The sequence below is a fragment of the Heloderma suspectum genome, chromosome 10, assembly GCF_057233095.1.
Source record: "Heloderma suspectum isolate Gila_16-S chromosome 10, 16-S_ref, whole genome shotgun sequence".
Classification (NCBI taxonomy): domain Eukaryota; kingdom Metazoa; phylum Chordata; class Lepidosauria; order Squamata; family Helodermatidae; genus Heloderma; species Heloderma suspectum.
The window spans coordinates 18,941,437-18,965,446 of NC_139467.1; the positions used below are offsets into that span (position 1 = coordinate 18,941,437).

Here is a 24,010-nt window from a genome sequence, read left to right on the forward strand (position 1 = left end):
CGTAGTTTGGGGGTGCTCTTGGACCCAGAACTGTCACTTGAGGCACAGGGGAACTCAGTGGCACAGAGCACTTCTTATCAGCTCAGGCTGGTATACCAACTACGCCCTTATCTGGACAGAGATAGCCTAGCTACAGTTATCCATGCTCTGATCACTTCTCATCTGGATTACTGCAATGCGTTATACGTGGAGCTGCCTTTGAAAATGGTCCGGAAACTTCAGCTGGTCCAAAATAGGGCAGCAAGACTGTTAACAGGGCCTGGCCAACGAGCTCAGTACTTTTCCAGCTGCACTGGCTGCCAGTCCATTTCTGGGCCTGATTCAAAGTGCTGGTAGTGGTATTAACATTCAAAGCCCTTAACAGCTTGGGGCCAGGTTACCTGAAGGATCGCCTCCTCCCATATGTGCCTGCCCAGACCTTAAGATCATCCTCCGCAGCCCTTCTCCGTGAGCCCCTGCCCAAGTGAGGCGGGTGGCTACTAGGAGGAGGGCTTTTTCTGCTGTGGCACCCCAGCTGTGGAATGAGCTCCCTGGCACCTATTCTGGAACCAGGTGAAGACCTTTTTATTTTCCCAGGCATTTTAGCATTTTAGCTTTTTAGACTTTTAGCTTTGCTGTTTTAAATTTGTATTTTAAATCCCTGCACTACTGCTAGGTTTTATTCTGGTTTTATTCTGATTGTATTGTTTACTGTGGTTTTAATGTTTTATATATTTTGTATTGTTTTATTGTGCGCTCTTTGGTTTTAATTTTTGTGAACTGCCCAGAGAGCTTTGGCTATTAGGCAGTATAGAAATAAATAAATAGATAGATAAATAGATAAAACCAAATATATTAAGGGAATTAATTAATCCAAGTTGAGACTGAGATTGAGACTGCCAGTGTAGATGTTACCTCATTTACATCCCAGGAGATGAGTTCCCAAAATTTCTCTTCCTTCTGTTCTGATACTGCCAGACCCAGTTCCTGCCACTGGATTTTTGTGTATTTTTCTATCTTGTTTTCTTGGTCAGGCGGCAGCACCCCACAGACTGAATATCCGAAGGTATGGAAAATCCAACCTTGTGGTGTAGACCAATGAAAGCCACAGCTGACAGGGCTAGAGCAACCTCATGCCACCCTAATGATGCAGCTCTGTCTATCGGGGTATGGGGGGGAAAGTGCTGGATATTTAAGTTGCAGTCCCTCAGGAAACCTATGGATGTATTGTCCCATGACCTGGAGCCAATCTACACGAGCGATTTAGGGCAGAGGGAGAGCAGTTTGAGGTTCTTTGCAACACATGGCGTTGTCACTAATCTGCTGCCATCCTACAGCTTCCCTCTGGAAAAGCTGCATTTTCAGAAACTCCTTTTGCTCAGTTTTTTTTACTTAAAGTGGCTCCCAAGCAATTCCCCTGCTATGTCTCTCATTCCCCCTGCATTAAATCCTGGCAGTGCCTGTGTGATGTGGCTGTGACCTGGCGGTGACATTGTCAAAGAGTGGGGCCACCCTTCCCCCCAACCCATTCCCTCTGTTTGGGTTCCCCTTATGACCTGGACCCCTGAGCACTGTCTTTTTCCCCATTCTCAGTAGAGTGTTTTTGGAGGCCTCCTTTCCTTTCCAGCTGTAGCCTCTTCGCCCATTCATAGCAAGCAGCCTGCCTTTCTGAAGTAGTTGCTCGCTGCACTCATTCAGGGTTTGCACCCATGGTTCTCATTCATAAATGGATGGGGGAGATGGAAGCTTCACAACTTCGAATCTTCGAAGATCATGCCTCAATTAGGAAAAATAAAAAACCATCGTGGAGAAGCCCCGATTCTGCGAGGATAACACCTGAATTTAAAAAAAACCCCATCCAGAGCGGGGGATAGTAGGGGGTAAAACTTAATCTCATTTGAAGGGATACAACAACCCCCTGCTCAGTACAGGAAGCCTGATTCCCAGGTGGTCTCCCATCCAACTACTGACCAGGACCAACCTTGCTTAGCTTCCAAGATCAGACAAGCATGCACACATCCAGCCCTTTGCTTGTTGCTGAGGAAACAGGGGCTGCTGAGGAAGCTATGCCATCGGTAGCCGGAAGAAGACATGGGGCCGTCGAGAGCTGTGATTGGACAGGAAGGAAATACAAACACCACCGCATATGGACAGGCGGGGGAGGGGACTTCAACTGGATATAGTAGCGAAGGTGGGAAATCGGAGCACATTAAGGGGAAATACCGGGATATTAGGGTATTTAAAGCGGGAGCACAGAAGTGGGAAATTCCGGTTCCAATTCGAGGCGGCTACTGCATAGTGTGAAAGGCAGTTGGTGAAACCTCATTGGAAGCGGAAAAAGGTGGTAAGTATAGATCCAGCCTGAGGCAGACCAAAAGTGATCTTATGAAAATCTGGATAAAACTGAAAGCGTGTCTCATTCCATTTCCATGAAGATTGGCCCCAGGTTTGGTTCTTTAAATCATTCTTCAGGAGGGGTGGAAGATTCAGAACATCAAGGTGAAGTACAGGTACTAGTTTGAAGTAAAGCTGCTTTTTAAACTTGGTCAGTGCATTGCACAACTGATCTATAAGAAATTCAGCATGCCTGTCATTTAGGAAATGGCAGGTCCAAATGTGAAGAGAGCAAGGATGTAGATCCACAGGCAATGGATCTGATCCCAGGAAAAAAAGTGGGGATGGTTTATCCAACCCAACACAAAACAAGCTGGAGAAAATAGTCACCAAGAAGCCAAGAGCCACCTATGCTGTTTCTCCTGTTTGCCAGGATGTGGGAAAATTAAAGTGCTGGGAGTAATTGATTGTATGCATTCTCACAGGTGGTGCCAGAATGGCAGAGATGACTGACAACCCCACTCACAAAGGATATAAAAAAGGAGTTGAGACCAACAATTTTTTCTGCGTTGTCTTAATTGCTGAACTTCCTCCCCACTTCAACTGTAGGGACACTTTGCCAGGAAGATCCGCTGCTATGGAACCCACCAAATACTTGCCTTTCTATCTGCTGCTGCTGCTGCCATCTTTTGGTAGGATGGTGGGTGGGGGGACAATCTATATGCATCATTTTTTATTCCACCTGCAATTGCATGTGTGAGAGCTGTGAAGCAGCTGCTTGTGTGTGTGTGTGTGTGTGTGAGAGAGAGAGAGAGAGAGAGACCTCTCTACAGAGATTTGAATCTGACTGTTACATTCTGATGTTCCCTTCCTTGCACATTCTTTGGGTGCAGATGGGCTGTTGTCCATGACATGTGTTAGACAGATGTGTAAAAAGCAGTGCTGAAGCTAGTGCTGTGCTGAAACCCAACCTGCCCTTTTGCAATTTCTACATTTCCCTGTGAAAGAGGGAGTCATTTTTCTGCCTCTTTCGTTGGGATGTTGAAAATGTTGGAGAAATTTCTCAGGGTGCCTGGCTTCAGTGCTTACCTTACTGTAAGTGGGTGGCAGAGTGGTGTGTGTGTGTGCTCTTTCTTTTAACATCCCTCCACCCACCCACCCCGTTCTGTCCTTGCCACCTCTCCAGCAGTTTGAGCAGAAATCCTTGGAAAGCCTCCAGAGGACTTAACCAGGACTTCCTCCCTTAGGGCTTCCCTGTGCTGCTGCCTACAGAGTGCCTGAAAGCTGAGAGGGGCATTTCGGTTAGGCTTTCTTGTTACTAAAAGTCCTATTAACATTGCCAACAACAACTCCTCTCTCAGCTTCCAGGCACTTAGAGGCAGCAGCACCGAGAAGCCCAAGGGAGGAATTCCTGGCTAAGTCCTCTAGGGAGCTTTCCAAGAAGCTCCAGCACCCAGCGAGGATGCACGGACAGAACTGAGGGCCGGAGGGTGGAAAGTGGCGAAAGAAAGAGCACACAGAACCCCCTCAGCCACATCCTTACAATAGCATAACCACTGAAGACCTGCACCCAGAGAAATGTCTCTAAAATTCTCACCCCTTCCCACAATTTCCGGGTGCAGTTCCTTTTTGCCCCTCTCCCACAACAAATGCTCAAAAATAAATAGGTTGAAAAGCTTGGCACAGTGCTTGCTGAAACATGTTTCAGATCTTCATGTGGGACTTCTCATGGCGTCTGTGCTTTTTGCTTCATGAAGCAAGACCCAGGTGGCACCCCTGCCACCAGCCTGCTAGAACCAACTCTTTCAAGCTGCTTGCGGCACCAGTCAGTCAATCATTCCTCCCTCCCTGCCCCCCTCCGCCATATGGTGCCACCTGAAGCAAGTCTCTTCAGCCTGCCCTTCAGCCTGTTGGCACAACTGACCCTGCTCTGTGGCTTCAACGGGACTTTCTAATGGGGCATTTGAGTTTTGACATCCATGGGTGCAACGTCTTTATTAGGCCAACCAAAAGATCACCCCAAAGTGTGCAAAGACACTTCCTCCCTGCAAATAACTTCCTCCCAGATGCAGACAACAAGACTTCAACATCAATTAAGGGTTTCTTCTCCCCCCACCCCCACCCCCTGCTCTTTGGAATACCTGGCCAGATCTGGAGATCTCAAAAGCTTATACAGTTCTTGGTTTGCCTAATAAAGGTTTTGTACTCAACAAAAAACATTCACTAAATAAACATATTACACTAATATGGATTTTAGGATTTTGCATATGACCAACGTAGCTACGTTTTTTTTGTGTGCCATTTGGACAATAGCAAATTGAGTAGCCATTCAACCATGGGAACTTGAATTGGAAGAAGGGGATTTTATACCACCAGAAGATGGGACTTGATTCTCTGAGGGTTCCTTCCCCCAGTAATATGAATTTTGGAATTTTGCTTATGGCCAACACGGCTATTTTGCTTTCTGAGTTGAAGACCTTAAGGCAGAATCCTCTGCATGTTTAGACAGAAAAAAAGTCCTACCTGGTTGGCTGGGGTGGGCTGGGAGTTCTAGAACTTATTTCTGCTTAATTACAGGATTGTGCCCTTAATAACTAAAGGCAGGTATTACATTTATCTGTGTTCTTCAACACCAAATGATCACATAGAAAACCCACATGTGAAAGCTCTCTTGGCCCATCTCCTTGGAGAGTGAAAAAGATCATTTAGGGGAGTGATTTTGGAGGTATTATGTTGTAGAGCATTGGTGCCCATCCCAGTTGGACAGTGACCTTTCTTGGCTGGTGTTGCAGTGTCAGCATCCCGTAAGCGGATCATTGGGGGCCAGGAATGCGACAAGAATATGCATCCTTGGCTCACGCTACTCTATCACTCCAAAGGGACCTTCTGCTGTGGAGTATTGCTTAACCAGTACTGGGTGATGAGTGCTGCTCATTGCTTCAAAAGGTGAGGGATTCTAAAGTGCCATTGAATATGTTTAGAATCCAACCTCAGGTCTTGTGAAATGTTTCAGGTTCTATCAATCTTACCTTTAGCGATCATGGTGTGTGGTTTGAAAGGATTCCCGCCCCCCCACCCCGCCCTGAGTGCAGTGCTTTGCTTTTTCATGTGGAAAAGTTACATCAAAGTACTTTTCCGTACAACTTTCCCATGTACGGATCTGGGGCAGGCTCACAACAGGAATGCAAGGTCCTGATGATAGGGTCTTTCCCAGACAAGTAGTTACATGGGTCAACAATTCTGACGGCACTTTTCCAAATGAAGGCACTCATGAAATCATTGCCAAAAACATTGTATCTTTACCAGTGAAGGTTAAGTTGAAATCTTTTTGCAACAGGAGTGGTGAACTTCTTTCAGCTTGCAGTCCAAATGCAATTTCAGAGCAGCACTTGGGGCCCACTTTCCGGTGGTGGGCAGGGCCAAAAGCAAAGGGGGATGGGCCGGAGGCCAAGGAGGTGGAACTAAAATACCCCCCAAATGCCAACATGTTGTAGCTTAAAGCTGTTACTGCCGGGAACTCACCCTTAGGAGAGTCATTTCTACCTTTAAGAACGGGATGAAAACTGTGCAAAAGCCAGGAAAACCCCAACAAAGTGGTGGTTAGAGGAAAAGGCAGGTGGCCTTCTGGGGAATCCCTGAGCACCAGTGTGGGACCTCTGGAAGGCCAGATTTGGCCCTTGAGTCTGAGGTTCCCCACCCCTGCTTTAAGGGGAGATTAACAGCCATGTCCAGCGGTGGGTCCCATGACACCACCTCCAGGACAGAGGCCAGGACAAATGTCCATCCCACACAATAATGCAGTCAACTTGCCCATCTTGTTAGACAAAGAGACTCCATAACCGGTTGGCGCCTCAGTTACGTAGAAGCCCGAGTGGCGGGAAAAATGTAGGTGGAGCAAGAAGGGAACCATACTGACACGCTCATGACTAACGGCTTGATAAGCTGGTGTACTGGCTGTTTATTGGCTATTGGCTTGGTAAGCTGATGTGCTGACTGTTTCATTGGTTACTGGCGAGAACAATAGAAGTAATAAGGTATAAAAGGTTTTTGCACATGTGCTTCGGGGTCCAGACTGCTCTGCACCCGTTTTGCAAAATGATCAATAAAATAGTGTTGGATCCACTGCTGCCTGCCTGGCATCCTTTCTTTCTTTCAACCAGAAGCAAGAACTTTTTATCTAACAATTTGGTGCCGTGACTCGGATCCTGCTTCGGGGCGCGTCCCCTTCGCACTGAGCCGAGGGGCCGCAGAGGAGGAGTGGCCACAGGCGGTTGTTTTACACTGCCTTCTCCTCACGTCGGCGGAGGCGCTTGGGGACCAACGCCAGAGGGAGAGGGAGACGTGATCACCCCTTTTTGGCACCGGCAGTGGATTAATAGGCAGCTGGACGCGGCTGTGGGCAGGACAGAGGAGGCCTTGGGGTAAGTGAAACAACTTACTTTAGGGGACACACACGGGACGGTGGTTCGTTTGTGAATGTGTGAGACGCCTACGGGCGAAGCGAGTGAGGAGCCCCGATCTGCATTTCCTTGTCTTGGCAATGGGCCGGGTCAGAGGAGGGCGAGGCGCGAGATTTGTTGAGTGAAATCCCACTGTCATGGGCGGGTCCCAATCCAGGCCCTCGGAAGAGTCCCATATGCCCTTGGAGTGTTGTTTGCGCAACTGGTCACATTTCAAACAAGATTATGGAACTAAAATGACAAAGGATCGCCTTGTCTTTCTTTGTGCCTGGGAATGGCTGGTATTAGAACCCAAATGGCCACCCGAGGGGTCTTTTGACCCAACCCTGGTATCTGCTGTGTGTATAGTAGTAACACAGAGGGGAAGTTGGGACCAGTTTCCCTATATTGATTCATGGGCAACTTGCGTGCCCCTCGGTGGCAGGCCCGCCCCGTGGGTAGTTAAATATATGTCCTTGGCCCTCCCTGTGATAACTGGAAAAAAATTGACGAGGAAAGGGACACCTAAGGTGGTAGTTACGGCCCCCGAGGATCGATTACTTCCTCCTCCCTATGGGACGGCTGTCGCGGGCGGACCACGCCTGCCCCAGCCTCCATTTCCTCCAAGGGAGCCTGCCCAAGAGTTGCAACCATTAAAAATTCCCGAGATGGACCCCCCCCGTGAGCCAAGGTCCGGCCCTGGGTCTATGACTGAGTTTGAGGACACTCTCCAAGTTCGTTTGGATGCCCTCGAGAAAAATTTCAAAGAGATGAGGGGTGCTTGGGGGCCTCGAACTCAGGAAGAGGTGCCTGATAAAGAGGGGGAAACCAAAGGAGGGCCTAATTACAATGTACGAAAGGACCCTCAGCCACCAGTAAAATTAACTTTCCCTATTAGAGAGGCCCCGATCCTACCACCCAACACCCTCAGGGGACAATGTTTGTTTATGCCCCCTTTACGACGTCTGATCTGTACAATTGGAAACAGTTCAATCCTCCCTTTGAGGAGGACCCTGGCCCATTGTTGTCCTTAATGGAAAATGCGAGGCTCACACACAATCCTACCTGGGACGACACACAGATGTTGTTGAACACTTGTTTCCTTAGTCAGAAACCGACTATTCTTGCGGGGGCGCGAACTAGATTTAGAGAGGAGAACCCACAGGTGACTGAAGAGCGGGTGGCAGAGGTTTTGCCCATTGGGAGGCCTGACTGGGGAGTGGCCACGGCAGCGCAAAGGCAATTACATGCCGAATACTTTCGGCTTGTCTTGGCGGGCATGAAACAGGCCGCTCGAAGGGCCCCCAATCTGCAAAAGGTTTTGACGTTAAAACAGGACAAAAGCGAACCCCTCGCCGTTTTCCTCCAAAGGCTGAGAGAAGCCTTTGCTAAATATACTGACATCGACCTGAACGACCCAAATAACTTACGAATTCTCACAACGCAGTTTGTAGGAAATAGCTGCCAAGATATTAGAAAGAAGTTACAAAACGTCGAAGGAGGACTGGTGGCTGATTTGGGAGTCCTGGTTGAGGTAGCCCAGAAAGTTTATGAAAGACGAGAGGAGGAGGAGGAGAAAGAAAAAGATAAGAGGCAAGCAAAACTACTTGCTGCCATTCTCAGACCAGAAAAAGGAGGGATTAAGAAGGGTGGTGGAAAGGGGAACAGAAAAGGGCCTCCCTTAGGAAAAGATCAGTGCGCTTTTTGTAGAAAGATTGGACACTGGAAGCAAGACTGTGAAGCCCTAAAACAGAAAGAGAAAGAAAGCAAGGAGGAAGAACGAAGAGTGTTGTATGAACAAGAAAGAGATTAGGACAGACCAGGGCCCGGCCCCCTCTTGGCCATCTCCAAGGCAAGACGGGACCCCATGGTCAAAATTAAAGTTGGGGGCCGCTCCTACGATGCCCTTGTAGACACAGGGGCTGCCTTGTCCATACTCCCCTTGAGCAAGCCACCGACGGGAAGTGGGGGAACTACCACCATAATGGGGGTCGAGGGAAGGGCAACGCAAGTGCCCCTCTCTCGTCCTTTGTTTACTAAAGTTGGAGAAACACACCTAGAGCACGCGTTTGTCTGTACCCCCTCCTGTCCGGTGGCATTGTTAGGGAGGGACTTATTGACTAAGCTCCAAATTGAGATCACTTTCACTCCTGATGGAAGAATGGAAGTACGGCTCCCCAAGCAACAGAGCAGCAACTATCAAATGGCCCTTCTTAGGGCCATAGAGGAACCCACCTCAGAGGCAAATGAAGACTGGTGCTTAATAGAAAACAAAGTCAATCCACTGGTTTGGGCCGGGGTTGGAGGGGCCTCTCGTGCCAAATTGGCAGCACCGTACAAAATTATTCTCAAGGAGGGGGCGAAACCAGTCCATGTGAAACAATATCCCCTTTCCCATCAAGGGAAGCTGGGTCTACAACCAGTAATAACGAAGCTCCGAGAGGAAGGTCGACTCATCGAGATAATGTCCCCCTACAACACGCCCATTCTCGCTGTGTCAAAAGGGGGGGGGCAAGGGTTTTCGCCTTGTGCAAGACCTCCGCCTCATTAACCAGCAAATCGAGGCCCCCCACCCTGTGGTCCCTAACCCACACACCCTTCTCATAAGAATTCCAGGAGATCATGCATGGTTCACTGTCATAGACCTAAAAGACGCTTTCTTTAGCATCCCGCTCCACCCTGATTCGAGGCCTTTGTTCGCTTTTGAGTGGGAAAGCCCAGAGAGTGAGTCAAAGGTTCAACTAACCTGGACAGTGATCCCTCAGGGGCTAAATCTTTCACCAGTCGTTTTTGGCCAGCAACTTCAAAGGGACCTCGAGCCTTGGGTCCATCAACACCTTGAGGTGCACCTCCTCCAGTACTGTGACGACCTCCTGATTTCAGCCAAGGCTAAGGACATGTGCCTAAATGGGACAATTTCCCTCCTTAATAATCTAGCAGAGGGGGGCTATAAGGTGTCAAGAGAGAAGGTGCAGTTAGTTCAACCAACTGTAAAATTCCTAGATTACCACCTAGCCAAGGGGACCCGAAGCTTGGGATCAGAAAGAGTTGAAGTCATTTGTGACACACCTGTCCCTACGTCCCCCCGCGAGCTAAGGGCCTACCTGGGATTAACCGGATTCTGTTGGCTATAGATAGCCGACTATGGGGAAATAGCACGGCCATTATATGAGGCACTGCAAAAAGACAAATTAGACAAATGGAAATGGACTAAAGAAATAAGTCTCTCCTCAGCCTTAAAGCTGCCCTTGTGTCACCACCGGCCCTCGCCATGCCAAATCCCAGTTGACCGTTTAGACTCTACGTGCATGAGAATAAGGGCGTAGCCTTGGGAGTACTCTGCCAACAGATGGGCCCTTCCTGAAGGCCAGTGGGCTACTACTCCAAAGTCCTTGATGTTGTTGCACGAGGATGGCCAAGTTGCTTGAGAGCAGTAGCAGCGACGGCCTTAATCTGTACAGAAGCTGAAAAGATGACAATGGGAGGGACCATCGAAGTCTGGGTGCCACATGGGGTGCCACAAATCCTAAGGTCAGGGGGAGGAAGCAAATTCCTTAACCCGGCTCGGCATTCCCGATATGAAATAGGCTTGCTAATGAATGAAAGCCTCACTTTCAAGGCCTGCTCTAGCTTCAATATCGCCACCCTGTTACCAGCAATACAGGCCACACGTGGGTCGGGGCTCCCAGATCATGATTGTCTTGAAGTGCTGGATTTAGATACCAAGGGTCGGCCAGATCTTGAAGATGAACCACTAGAGGGAGCCGAAGATTTGTTTGTAGATGGGTCCAGTTATATGCTAGACGGAAAGCGTTACACAGGGGCGGCTGTTGTCACCCAGAGTGAGAGTGTCCATGAAGAACGACTGCCTCCTCATTTCTCCGCCCAATCCGCTGAACTGGTGGCCCTGACAAGAGCTTTACAGGCAGGCAAAATATTTACACTGACAGTAAGAATGCTTTTGCCGTTGTACACGCTCACGGGCAGTTATAGAAAGAGAGGGGATTCCTCACAGCAAATGGATCCCCAGTTGCCAATGGTGGCTTAATTGTGGACCTCTTAGATGCCCTTCAGTTACCCTTACAAGTGGCTGTTATCCACGTCCGAGCCCATGGAAGGGAAAAGGAGGAAAAGTGGAAGCAAGGAAATCAAAGAGCTGATGAGGCCGCGAAGAGAGCAGCCAGGGAAGGAATCCAAGGAACATTCCTTGTCCTACCCAGAAGGGAAGAGTGCCCCATATACTCCCCCTGTGAGTTGCAAATGGCACAAGAACACAAAGTGAGTCCCCGTGACGATGGATGGATCCAAATGACGGATGGAAGACTGCTACTCCCGCAGACCCTGCAGGGAGCTATCCTGGAACAAGTGCATCATTCTCTTGGACACCCTGGGACATCAGCCATGATTGACTATTGCAAGATGCTATTTGTCTCTCCTGGCCTAACTGTACGCGCCCATCGACTAGCCACAACCTGCGACGTCTGTCAGAAAACTAACTCCCCCAGGGCACCCCCTCCACCAAAAGGAGGGCAACCATGGGTGTACTATCCCTTCCAGAGGGTACAGATTGATTTTGCTGAAATGCCACCGTGCAGGGGTTACAGGTATTTGCTTGTAATAGTGTGTCAAATGATGGGGTGGGTAGAAGCGTTCCCATGCAGAAACTGTCAGGCAAAAACTGTAGTTGCTAAGTTGTTACAGGAGGTGGTGCCCCGGTTCTCCTTGCCTGAAGTTATAGAATCTGACCAGGGCTCACATTTCACCTCAGCTGTTATGCAAGGGTTGGCTCGAGCCCTGGGGGTAGAGTGGCACTTACACTGCCCCTGGAGACCCCAGGCGAGTGGGCAAGTTGAAAGAACCAATCGGAGTCTCAAGGAGACTCTAACCAAGCTCCAGCAAGGGGTAAGACTCACTTGGGTTGAAGCTCTGCCAATAGCTTTGACAAAGCTTCGAAAAATGCCAAAAAAAGACATAAAGCTGTCCCCCTTCGAGCTAATGTTTGGATTCCCGCCTCGGGTACCCTGTGGAAGGAGGGAGGAGGTCAAATGGGAAATGGGAGATCAAATGTTAAGGGGCCAGTTAACTTCTCTACAGTCTGTTCTTTCACAGCTACAAGCCTACTCTGTCCCATTCCAGAGATTGCCGCTAGATGCTCCCATCCATCTTTTCCAACCGGGAGATGAAGTATTGCTGAAACAGTGGAATAAAGAAGCTTTAAAGGAGGGGTGGGAAGGATCCTACCTAGTGGGACCAATCAGTCATTCATGTGTAAAACTTGTAAGTTCTAGCAAATGGACACATTGCCGTCGGTTGAAGCCATTCAGACGACCCCTGCTTCCTCCTGTCACCCGGAAAGAACAGGAGGACACGGGCAACGGTCCTCTGCTCCCTGACACCTCCCTGGAAGCTGCCAGGAACACAGGCGAAGAAGCCACCCAGGAGCCACAATCGCCTGTAATATATAAGTCACAACATCTGGGAAAAGCTCGGGTTCGAATTACAAAAAACCTGTAATATGAAGCAAGTATTGTGGGTGGTGTTGATAATGCTAGTCAAAGAAATATTAACATGGGTGGTGATGCCTCAAGGGTTTAGGCTTGACAGCTTTAAAATAAAACCCCAAAACGCCACACCTGCGCCTCCCAAACCACCTCTAGTGCAAATTCCCAAACCACCTTTGGTGCAAATCCCAGAGGGAGAGAAGCGTCCCTGGAAAGCCAGGTTAGGAATCCCAATAACAGAGGAAATTGACAATGTGTGGTTAGAATGGGTAAAGTATACTGACAAATCCTTAAATAAGTCTGACTGTTTTGTTTGTGCCGCAGGAAGATCGGTAGCGAAAGTGATGCCTTTTCTTCTAGGATGTGACACTCCCTCCCTCCTCACCTGTATAATCCACTTGTTCCAACACCCTGATGCATGGGGGGAAGAGGAGTGCCAGACTCTCAATAAGCTATACCCTCCTCTCAAATTAAAGAATCGTGTTAGACCTTCCATAGTTTTTTTGCAACAAAGAAACCATACTGGATGCATACACCGGGACCTTACAGGGATGGGGGAGCAATTGGGGAACTTGACAAGCAAAATAAAATGTGTTAATTCCACCCGCTTTAGGAATAATTCCCTTCCAATCCCATGGGCTGATCTCTGGTGGTACTGTGGAGGTCTAGAGTTATATGAAGTGTTGCCCTCTAATTGGTCCGGAACTTGTGGATTAGTCCAAATGGCGGTCCCCTTTTCAATTGCATATCATCCAGCAGAAAGAACTAGCCAACCCTGACGGAAGCGGTTGGTAACCCCTTTTGATGATCAAATATACATTGACTCTATAGGGGTGCCGCGGGGAGTACCAAATGAATTCAAAGGGAGGAATCAAATCGCTGCAGGATTTGAGTCTACCTTGTTTTGGTGGGTGACAATTAACAAAAATGTAGATTGGATCAATTACATTTATTATAATCAACAAAGGTTTATAAACTACACCCGTGATGCTGTAAACGGATTGGCTGAGCAGCTAGATGCCACTAGCCAAATGGCCTGGGAAAATCGGCGTGTTCTTGATATGATGTTAGCAGAAAAAGGAGGGGTTTGTATTATGTTAGGTGGGCGATGTTGCACCTTCATCCCTAACAACACTGCTCCAGACGGCACAGTAACGAGGGCCTTACGGGGCCTCACTGCCTTATCCGAGGAATTAGCCGAGAATTCAGGAATTAACAACCCTGTGACTGCCTGGTTGGAAAGATGGTTTGGAAAATGGAAACACCTAGTGGCCTCGATCCTTATCTCGCTTGCAGTAATGGCCGGAGTCTTAGTACTATTTGGTTGCTGCGTTATCCCCTGTGTCAGAGGCTTATCCCAGCGATTAATTGAAACCGCTCTGTCAAAACAGATGCTCTTGCTTTATTGTACCAATAAAGAGGCTCTGTTTTAAGACGCTTTAAGACGTGAGTAAAGACTTAAAGGAGGGAATTGTTAGACAAAGAGACTCCATAACCAGTTGGCGCCTCAGTTACGTAGAAGCCCGAGTGGCGGGAAAAATGTAGGCGGAGCAAGAAGGGAACCATACTGACGCGCTCATGACTAACGGCTTGGTAAGCTGGTGTACTGGCTGTTTATTGGCTATTGGCTTGGTAAGCTGATGTGCTGACTGTTTCATTGGTTACTGGCGAGAACAATAGAAGTAATAAGGTATAAAAGGATTTTGCACACGTGCTTCGGGGTCCAGACTGCTCCGCACCCGTTTTGCAAAACGATCAATAAAATCGTGTTGGATCCACTGCTGTCTGCCTGGCATCCTTTCTTTCTTTCAACCAAAAGCAAGAACTTCTTATCTAACAATTTGGGCCTGGTGTTGAGAGACCTCTGAGATCTTTGCTGTGTTTCTTGTAGTGGTGGCTTTCAGATAAGGCTTGGAATGTACAACAGAGAAGTGCTAAGAGGAGATGAACAGTTCAGAGTCAGTGTGAGCGCCATGTGCTACCCTGATACCACCAGCACCACTAACAGAAGCAGCTGCTCCAACAGAACTGACATCATGCTGATGAAATTGGACAGTCCCGTTGACTACAACGAGCGCATTCTCCCCCTCAGCCTGCCCACCACCCCTGCCTCTATCGGAACAGATTGCACTGTAATGGGTTGGGGCACAATCACATCTCCTCAAGGTAAGAACCATGGCCGCACATGGTTGTCTGCACATTGAGACATTTGCCAGAATCCAGACCAGGCTTAGGGCCTCACTGTGTGGTGCTAGAAATGGGTGGGTTGGATGATCCCTGCCCCATACATGGAAAGAACTTTCTGAGGTGTTGCCTTCCCCTCACCCAAGGGGTCCACAAAGATTTTGGGATGGTGGGCACTTTTGGAATTTGGGGAGACTGCAAAACAGAAGTCCACGCTTTTGAACCCAAATACAGGTGGAGTTGGCGGGCAGCACTTCACATTGCAGCATAGCAGTCTTGTTGTTTCATCTTTAAAAATCTTAAGCAATGAAATAAAAGCCAGGAGGGGCAGGGAGCCTGGCAGGCACCAGTAGAGGTCTCCATGTGAACCTTGGTGGCCAGGGTACCACACTGAGGACCACAGCTCGCTAACGTCATGGGCGCAAAGGAGGCATGTTCACACTGGGCCCAAGCTGGCAGGTTAGCAGGAGCCAAGGTTACAGGAGCCAAGCTGGCATGTTAGCAGGTGCTGTCTCTGTCTCCCTCCCTTTTATAACTGTATAAAATCGTGCTTTGTTTTCCACACCAAATCAAAACATTGCTTTTATATTAGGCATTTTACATTTTAAATGTTTCTTGAAAAATGCATGCGTTGGTTTGCTGCTTGATTTGCTTTACTGCCTCTCATTTCATAATCTTATTTTTGTTGTTGCTTTTGTTGTTGTCTTTATGACATTATGTGCACTGCCCTGGGATCCTTTGCAGATGAAGGACAGTTTTTTAATTGGGAATGAGTATTCTGTGGTGTAAGCACCACGAAGAATGCACCATCCCTTTCTCTTCATAGGAGGGCCTGCCAGTTTTGTTCAGATTTTTTTGTTTTGTTTATAATGTCAGTTCTGAGGAGACTGTGCTAATGCCCATGCCTCTTCTGGGGCACACATGTACCATTGCCAGCAATACATGATTGCAAAGTCAATAGGGTGGCCCCATGTACATTGCCGAAAAGGGGAAACACCTCACTGAAAAAGAAAAAAAAGAGGACACGATCTGCATTAAATCTGCCCATGCAGATTTACATGTTTAGGAGCGTATTTAGAAAGAATTATTGTAATTTCAACAGAAGCACAAAATATCACATGATAATAGGAACGATTGTGACCAAGTGACCTGTGTGCCTTGCTCAATCTGCTGTCCAGATGTTAATAGTTGATGGGCAACTTCAGGGCCCCTTCTGGCTCCTGCTTCTTAGGGCTCTTTATCTTTGAATCAGACTTGGACTGGACAGCCCTTCAAACAGGGAACACCTTGAAATGGAGGACTGCCCTCTGTAAAGAAGGACACCAGGCCACCAGAATAGGTCAGGCATTTGTCATTTCACCAAAACAGGCAAAGGCCCCAGTTCTCCAACAAGGCACTCTTCGCACAGGGTGCCTGAAAACACAGGAGAAAGCACATGAGGGTTTCTGGTCTGCATGCCTTTCCTCTTGCAGGCTCAGTTGGCCCACTTGGCAGGCCTTGCATGAAATTCCCCCAAATCCTGGAAGTAGCATTTCACAGTGCCAGATTTCTTCAAACGGTTCCTCCCAGACACAGTAAAACTGATCCCTTGCAAGCATCTTACTAGACCATCTTGCCTTTCTTTTTGGTTTTCAGTGGCTTATTCCATAGTTCCTCATTGTGTTAACATCAAAATATTCCATAAACTCATGTGTGAATTTGCTTACCCATCATGGGGAATGACTGATGACATGATATGTGCAGGAGTCCTGGAAGGAGGCAAAGATTCATGTTGGGTAAGGAGTTTTCCCCTGTGGGCAGGATTCCCAAGGAAGGGCGGTCGGCTCCCAGAGCCATGAAAGCAACGTGGGCCAAGATGTTGAGCTGGTGACTCATCAAGCCCAGAATTCCGGCTGAGCTATAGTGGTCCAGGCCTGGCCCTTCTGCATGAACAGAAAAGATAAGATGCATCTCCCCCAAAGAGGCAAAAGAGGACACCAATGGGCATGTGCTAATTTCTATGTAAATTAAAATGCCTAATATAGCATAGTACATAATATGGTAAATTAGTGTGCTATGCTTGAATGGCGGTGCTGGAGGAAAATTCTGAGTGTGCCTTGGACTGCGAGAAGATCAAACCAGTCCACACTCCAGGAAATAAAGCCAGACTGCTCACTTGAGGGAATGATATTAAAGGCAAAACCAAAGTACTTTGGCCACATAAAGAGAAGACAGGATACCCTGGAGAAGATGCTGATGCCAGGGAGAGTGGAAGGCAAAAGGAAGAGGGGCCAACCAAGGGCAAGATGGATGGATGATATTCTTGAGGTGACGGACTCGACCTTGGGGAGTCGGGAGTGGCGACGGCCGACAGGAAGCTCTGGCGTGGGCTGGTCCATGAAGTCACGAAGAGTCGGAAGTGACTGAGCGAATAAACAACAAGTGTACTATGCTAATTGTATACTAGCATTGTACATATTTCAGCTTAATAATATATGCTATACATATACACAGTATACATAAAGCATAGTAACATACAGTCAGGGCAAGAAATATTGGAACAAGGATAACTGTTTTGGCACTTGGCCTCTGTACACATTGAAGTTGAAAGGAAACACACCCAGATGGGAGCGAAGTCAGGACTTTTAGCTGTAATTCAAGGGGTTTGACAAAAGTGGGGCACTAACCATCCAGGAAGGACAGCCAGTGGCATACACACACACCCATCGTTGGTGGCTCATAAGTAATGGAATGAATGGCTGACAAGCAGCTGCATGGCCAGGTGTGGCCTGTTTCCTGGGTACCCCATGACCAATCAAGCAGATGAAAGGCCTGGAGGTGGTTCTGAGTGTTACATTTGCATTTGGTAGCTGTTCACTGGAACCTCCAACATGAGGTCCAAAGAGGTGTCCATGTGAGTGAAGGAGGCCATCATTAGGCTGAGGAAACAAAATAAACCCATCAAAGAGATAGCAAAAACATTGGGAGTGGCCAGCACAACAGTTTGGAACATCCTGAAAAAGAAGGAATTAACTGGCAAGCTCAGCAACAGCAAAAGGCCTGGCAGACCACGGAAGACAACTAAAGTGGATGACCGCAGAATTCTGCTCATGGTGAAGAGGAACCCTTTCACAACATCTAGCCAGGTCAAGAACGCTCTTGCAGAGGTAGGCATGTGATTGTCAACATCTACAGTCAAGAGACAGCTTTATGAAGGTAAATACAGAGGCTTCACAACAAGGCTCAAACCATTGGTAACGCTCAAGAACCGGAAGTCCAGATTAGCCTTTGCCAGCAAACACCTAAAAAAACCGGCCCAGTTCTGGAATAAGATTCTTTGGACTGATGAAACCAAGATTAACTTGTACCAGAATGATGGGAAGAGAAAAGTATGGAGAAGGAAAGGAACAGCTCATGATCCAAAGCATACCACATCATCTGTCAAACATGGTGGAGGCAGTGTTATGGCATGGGCATGTATGGCTGCCAATGGAACCGGGTCACTGATGTTTATTGATGACCTGACTGCTGATAAAAGCAGCAGGATGAATTCTGAAGTGTATAGGGCTATACTTTCTGCTCAGATTCAACTGAATGCTGCCAAACTGATAGGATGCCGCTTCATATTGCAGATGGACAATGACCCAAAACATACAGCAAAAGCTACCCAAGAGTTTCTCAAGGCAAAGAAGTAGGATGTTCTTCAGTGGCCAAGTCCGTCACCTGATCTCAACCCAATAGAGCATGCTTTTCACTTACTGAAGACAAGACTGAAGGCAGAAAGACCCACAAACAAGCAGCAGCTGAAGGCAGCTGCAGTAAAGGCCTGGCAAAGCATCTCGAGGGAGGAAACTCTGCATTTGGTCATGTCCATGGGTTCCAGACTTCAGGCCATCCTTGACTGCAAAGGATTTTCATCCAGGTATTAAAGGCGATCCTTAAGTTTGAAATGATGTTGGTTTGTTCCATTACTTATGAACCACCAACGATGGGTGTGTGTGCATGCCACTGGCTGTCCTTCCTGAATGGTTAGTGCCCCACTTTTGTCAAACCCCTAGAATTACAGCTGAAAGTCCTGACTTCACTCCCATCTGGGTGTGCTTCCTTTCAACTTCAATGTGGTGGCATACAGAGGCGAACTGCCAAAACAGTTATCCTTGTTCCAATATTTCTGGCCCTGACTGTATACTACACCTATGTATAGTATAGATGTAGATTTGGAAATACCAACTGCAATTTAAGCAGAAGGACATCTCACTATACTGGGGAAGACTGACCAGGTGAGCTGTGTGCCTGCTCAGTCTGCTGTTTAGGTGCTAACTCTGGAGGGGCAACTTTGAGGCCTGGCTGCCTTCCCTTCTTATGGTTCCGTATGTTTAAACTGGACTTGGACTGCAGCCGTTCAAACGGAGGAAACTTTCAGACGGAGGACTGTCCTCTGACAACACTTCAAATGGACGACTGTCTTCTGTAAAGTAGGCCACCTGGCCACCTGACTTTGGCAAAGGTGGAGAGGGAAGGAACACCATGAATAACAGTGAAGAAGGGGGAGACAAGCTCTGGTGCTCAAGCAAACAAAATTTATTGTGCTCGACACATTTCGGAAGGCTCCCTTCTTTCCTCAGGAGCTATTAGAAGCCGTTTATTTTCTTGCCCTGAAATAAACAAGTGCCCTTACTTCTGGATACTTGCAGACGCTCTAGTTGAAATCTATTGCTCTCAGCAAAAAAGAGCTTGTCTCCCCCTTCTTCACCTGATGGTGGCACCCTAATTCTCCTGTTATAAGAGACAGTCCCAAAGAGGGAAATAGACATGCTTACGAGTACTACACATGGGAAGGAGGTGTTGTATTCAGGTGGAGACTGAACAACAGCTCTTAACCCTGAACAGGATCTAGAAAATTGCTGGACTAATTAATCTGGCTGTTTTGGAAAAAGGAGGGGAGATGGGAACTACTAAATGGTTTTTAAAAACCAAACAAGCTTCATGAAGCATTGGAATGACAATGTCCGGTTCATGACACACAGTTGTATCGTGTCCTGTCTACAATGTACTGTATAGACTTCTGCGCATATAAACCTTCCTTCACGGTACATATATACATATACCACAATAGAAACCAGACTAATGTAGAAGAAAGACCTGATAAACTAGTAGCAAATGTATTATCTGAGTGCCAATTCTTATGTAGCCAAAAGAGCACCATCCATGCATGAGGGGGAAGGATTAGCAGTGTGGGTGGGAACCCCCAGGTCTGCCAAAAACAAAATAATAAAATTAACAGCCCCTCCCCCAGGTGGTCGAGAGTGACTGAACACCTTGTGTTGCTTCTTTTCCTCCTCCTCTGCTTGTTCCCTCCCTGTATCCCGATTCCCGAATGCCTTTGTAGCTCTGCAGTACTGACATGCAGGGTAGCTGGGTTTTTTTGACCGTCCTTCTCAGGCCTCTCTGTAGCCCAGAGAAATAGCCCATGAACAGCCCACAGTTCTGGATTCACAGGTAAAAATGATCTATGATTTGAACTACCTAGAGTTCACAAACCAATACCAAAACATGAATCCCATCCTGGTTTGCTTGAGGTTAACAAACCATGGTTTCTTAGCATGGCTACCATCTCACATCATGACAATCCAGAATTCAACAACCCATGGGTTAAACCTGGGTTAGCTATATGTCCAAGCCAGATAACAATAATTGTCCAAGCCATAACTAGAAATTCATAGTGTGTTCTGTTTTCTCAATAGGGTGATTCTGGTGGACCCCTTGTCTGTGGTGGAGAACTCCAGGGGATTGTATCTGTAGGGGGCTTCCCTTGTGCTCAGATACTGACGCCCACTGTGTATACCAAGGTCCACAGCTATCTCAACTGGATCCAGAGTATTATTCAGTAAAGTGCAGATGGACCCGGTCCCTCCGAGAATGGCTTACCAGTAGAAATCGCTTGAGTCACATCAATGGAGGGGCGTGGGGTGGGAACGTACTACCCAATGTCTCTTTTTGATCATGCCTTAGGCCACAAATCTAGGCACATTTCTTCCTGGCACTGAGAATCACGAACACAGTGGGACTCACTTTGGAGTACATGTGCACAGGGTGGGACTGTGAGACACGATGAGCTTTTCTACATGAGGCATTTATTGTGCGCTCATCATTCCTTACTCATGGTGGTTTAGAGATTCTTTAGACAATGCGATGACCCTCCAGTTTTTAAGAGCACATAAAAAAGAGAATGGGGAAAATGGAGTATTATTTCTGGAAGCAAAAGAAATGCATTTCCCTATAGAATATAGAATGGCGAAAATGGAAGCGAAAGAATTTGTTTTGGTAGTTGTGCAATTGTGTAATTCTGCTATAGCACAGCACCACCTAGAGGTTTGTGTTGAGCTTAGATCTCAATTCTGCGACAAAACCAAACTAGATACAAGGGATTAACAGCCTGGTGTAGAAAAGCTCCATGTTATTGCAACCTTAAATCCTGATAGGATGCATGTTTACTTCAAAGTAAGTCTCACTAAATGGAATGAGAGACCTATTCCCAAGTGAAAGAGCATGGGTTTATGGTCTTGCTCATGTATGACTAGAATCTCAGGATGGCCAAGGCCCACCTTAGCATGAGGAATCTTGGGATTACACAGTGGTTTCTGTGTGAATTCCCAGCTCTGAAAGCTAACAACCGGAAAAGGAAAATAAAAGAGACTCCAGCATTTCTAAAATCTCATCATTTCAGCAGTGGGACAGTATAAAAATGGAATAAATAAATAAATAATAAATAAATACTTGAAGCATCTACCTCTTGTTTTGTTATCCTGTGTGCTTGACAGTACTGGCAATTGAATGTAAAGAGGGCCTTTCCCCTCTACCAGCGTCAATCCATGTGGGGCTTGATCTGACCTTTAAGAATAGAAGCTTGATGAAGGAAGAATGGCTGGTTAGTCATCTTCCATACACCAGAGCAGAGGGCCAGCCCCTTCCCTCAGGAGTTATGTCATGAAGAGGAGGGCTTAGCTCAGGGGCGTTGAGCCTTAAGTCAGCGGGGCCAAGTCTGAACACGCCCCTAGGTGTAGGGGTGTACGAAACCCCATTTACCTGGATCCGCTGGGGTCCGCATATGGGGGGAGGCGATCCGTTCCTCCCCCCCCCCCCGGAATCCTGCCTGGCCGGCTCCACCCCGCGGCCACTCAACGGAGCCGCCAGCCGGGCCAACCCACAGCAGGGCCTCCACCCGCTGCTGGACTGCTGTGGACGCTAATGGTGTCCTGCGTAGGGGACTCTGTTTGCGTCCCTACACTAGCCCGTGATAGGCTACGTAAATATTTACATAGCCTATCACGGCTAAAGTGGGAACACAAATGGCGTAGGAGATGCCATTTGCGTCCCTGCTTTAGCCGTGATAGGCTACGTAAATACATATGTAGCCTATCACGGCCTAGCGTAGGGACGCAAATGGCGGCCGCTACGATGGCCGCCATTTGCAGCTGCAGCAGCCCAGCAGTCGCCGGAGCCACCGCCACTTCATTCGCCGCTGGAGCCACCACTGGAGCTGCTGCCGCCGCTGCACCCGCCACCAGGTAGGTCCATCCTGGGGGGATTCTGCGGGGTGGTGGGGGGGAGGGAGGCCGTTCCGCCACATAGTCCGGGGGACCAGATTCTAAAGAAACCAGCCTCACTGGAGTCCGTGGAGGAATTCTCCGCCATCCCTACCTAGGTGGCAGTGGGGAGACTGTATGTGCGTAACCAGAAAACTAGGACAGCTGATGGCAGGCTGAGCCACTACCCTTCTCCATTATGTGGCTACTAGTCCTGATGCCTCTATGCTACCTCCAGTATCAGAAGCAGAATGCCTATGTGCACCAGTTGCTGGGGAACATGGGCAGGAGGATGCTGTGGCACTTATGTCCTGCTTGTGGGTTTCCGGAGGGCAGCTGGTGGCCACTGTGTGAACAGAATGCTGCACTAGATGGACCCTTGGTCTGATCCAGCATGGTTCTTCTGATGTTCTTATCTCCTTAAAGGGTTTTTGGTGGCTTTTTGGCTGAGGATGTTTTACATCAAGGCAAAAGTGGTACCCTCTACCTGTGCTCTGAAGTGGTACAGACCACTTAACTACCTGGGGCATCTATCACCTCATTCTGCTGCCTGTGTCGCGACCAGGCTTCAGTTTCCACATTCTGCAATGTCATTGGAGTTGCTGCCCTTTTGCCGGAGCAGGCAGGATTGTATGGATGTTTCCCAAAACAGAAGTTTGGTTGCATGCAAATATTATTATCTTCATCATCATCATGAGAATAATTTTCATTTTGGAATTAGGGTGGCTGCATGTATCCTACTTTGAAGAGGATAATCCTCTATTTGAAGGGCTGCCAGAGGACAGTCCTCTGTTTGAAAGCATCTTCTATTTCAGGGGTGATGAACCTCGTTCAGCCCACCAGCTGAATTCCAGTTTGGATAAGCTCTCAGGTGCCGCATTCCAGTGGTGGCTGGGGCCAAAGGCAAAAACTGGCGGAGCAAAAACGTAAAAAAATTCCAACACATTTTAGCGTAAAGTTCTTCCTGCCAGTAATGAAGCCTTAGGAGAGGGATTTCAACCTTTTTGAATGGGGGAAAACTGCACAAGGCCAGGAAACCATCGAAGCTTGGTGGTTGGGGGAAAGGGGGTGAGGTCATTTGGGGAACCCTGGAGATCCAGATTGGGCCCCTTGGCCTGAGTTTCTGCCACCCTGGTCTATTTGAAGGGTTGTCTGGTCCAAGTCTGGTTTAAAGATGAAGAACCATAAGAAGGGAGAGCAGGAGAGGCCTTGAAGTTGCCCATCAACATTTAGCGCCTGGACAGCAGACTCAGCAAGGAATACAGGACACCATGTCACAGTCTCTCCCACTATGGTGAAATGCCTTATATTTCTATTTAAATGGTAATGATTTCTAAATTTGCATCCATTTTTTTGGATTTGCATCCACCTAATAAATCAGGAAATGCATATTATAGGTAAATAGGGTCATCTTTTGTGGCTACCCTGCTTGGAATGCAGGTGCCTCTTCAAAACAGAACCACTATTTCATCTCTTCAGACACTCCCTCATATGGCTGTTTTCTAAAGGTCTGGAGTAAAGTCAACCATGTAGTCAAATAAACTCTCTTTGGGTCGGGAGGCCAAGAGGGACTTTGCCGGGTATCTTTTCTGGATTCTGCATCTGATTGGATCAAAAAGCAGGGGCACACTTTTCTATGGAAAAGAGGGGATGCTGATTGGGGCGGTATGCATGACAAGGAGAAATCCCTCCTGGAGTCATCTTCACCATTTAAATCCTGGGCATCCCCTTGTAAAGTCAGTAATATGAAGTACTTTTCCCTTTTCTTTTCTATTAATTTCTTCATAGTGCTATAGCGATATTCTGATGGAGAGACTGACAGCTGCTCGAACATCATGTTCCTGTTCCATTCCCCCCCCCCACATTGTACAGCTCATACCTGATGTTTTCACTACATTCCCTATTCTGTCCGCATCTTCATCTGGACAGCTGCCCCCCCCCCTTTTAATTTGTTCATCGTGCTATAGTGTTATTCCATATTAGCAAAGACTGACCAAAAAAAAGCCAA

The 24,010-nt window shown here is 47.7% G+C and overlaps 1 protein-coding gene across 1 annotated transcript; it reads left to right on the top strand.

Annotated features, from left to right (window-relative positions):
• The first annotated feature begins 2,950 nt into the window (after positions 1-2,950).
• Positions 2,951-20,307, top strand: LOC146337879 (gilatoxin-like). Its single transcript, XM_084815414.1, has 5 exons — positions 2,951-3,005; positions 5,106-5,259; positions 14,145-14,419; positions 16,073-16,212; positions 20,161-20,307. The coding sequence occupies exons 1-5, from the start codon at positions 2,951-2,953 to the stop codon at positions 20,305-20,307; spliced, it is 771 nt and encodes a 256-aa protein (XP_084671540.1).
• Positions 20,308-24,010: the final 3,703 nt, after the last annotated feature.

Excerpts from the sequence above, each read along its gene's own strand:
- LOC146337879 (XM_084815414.1), top strand. The coding sequence starts at position 2,951 with ATGGAACCCACCAAATACTTGCCTTTCTATCTGCTGCTGCTGCTGCCA. Across the intron at positions 5,260-14,144 it reads GCTGCTCATTGCTTCAAAAG|TGGTGGCTTTCAGATAAGGC; the intron begins GTGAGGGATTCT and ends TGTTTCTTGTAG. Across the intron at positions 16,213-20,160 it reads GAGGCAAAGATTCATGTTGG|GGTGATTCTGGTGGACCCCT; the intron begins GTAAGGAGTTTT and ends TTTTCTCAATAG.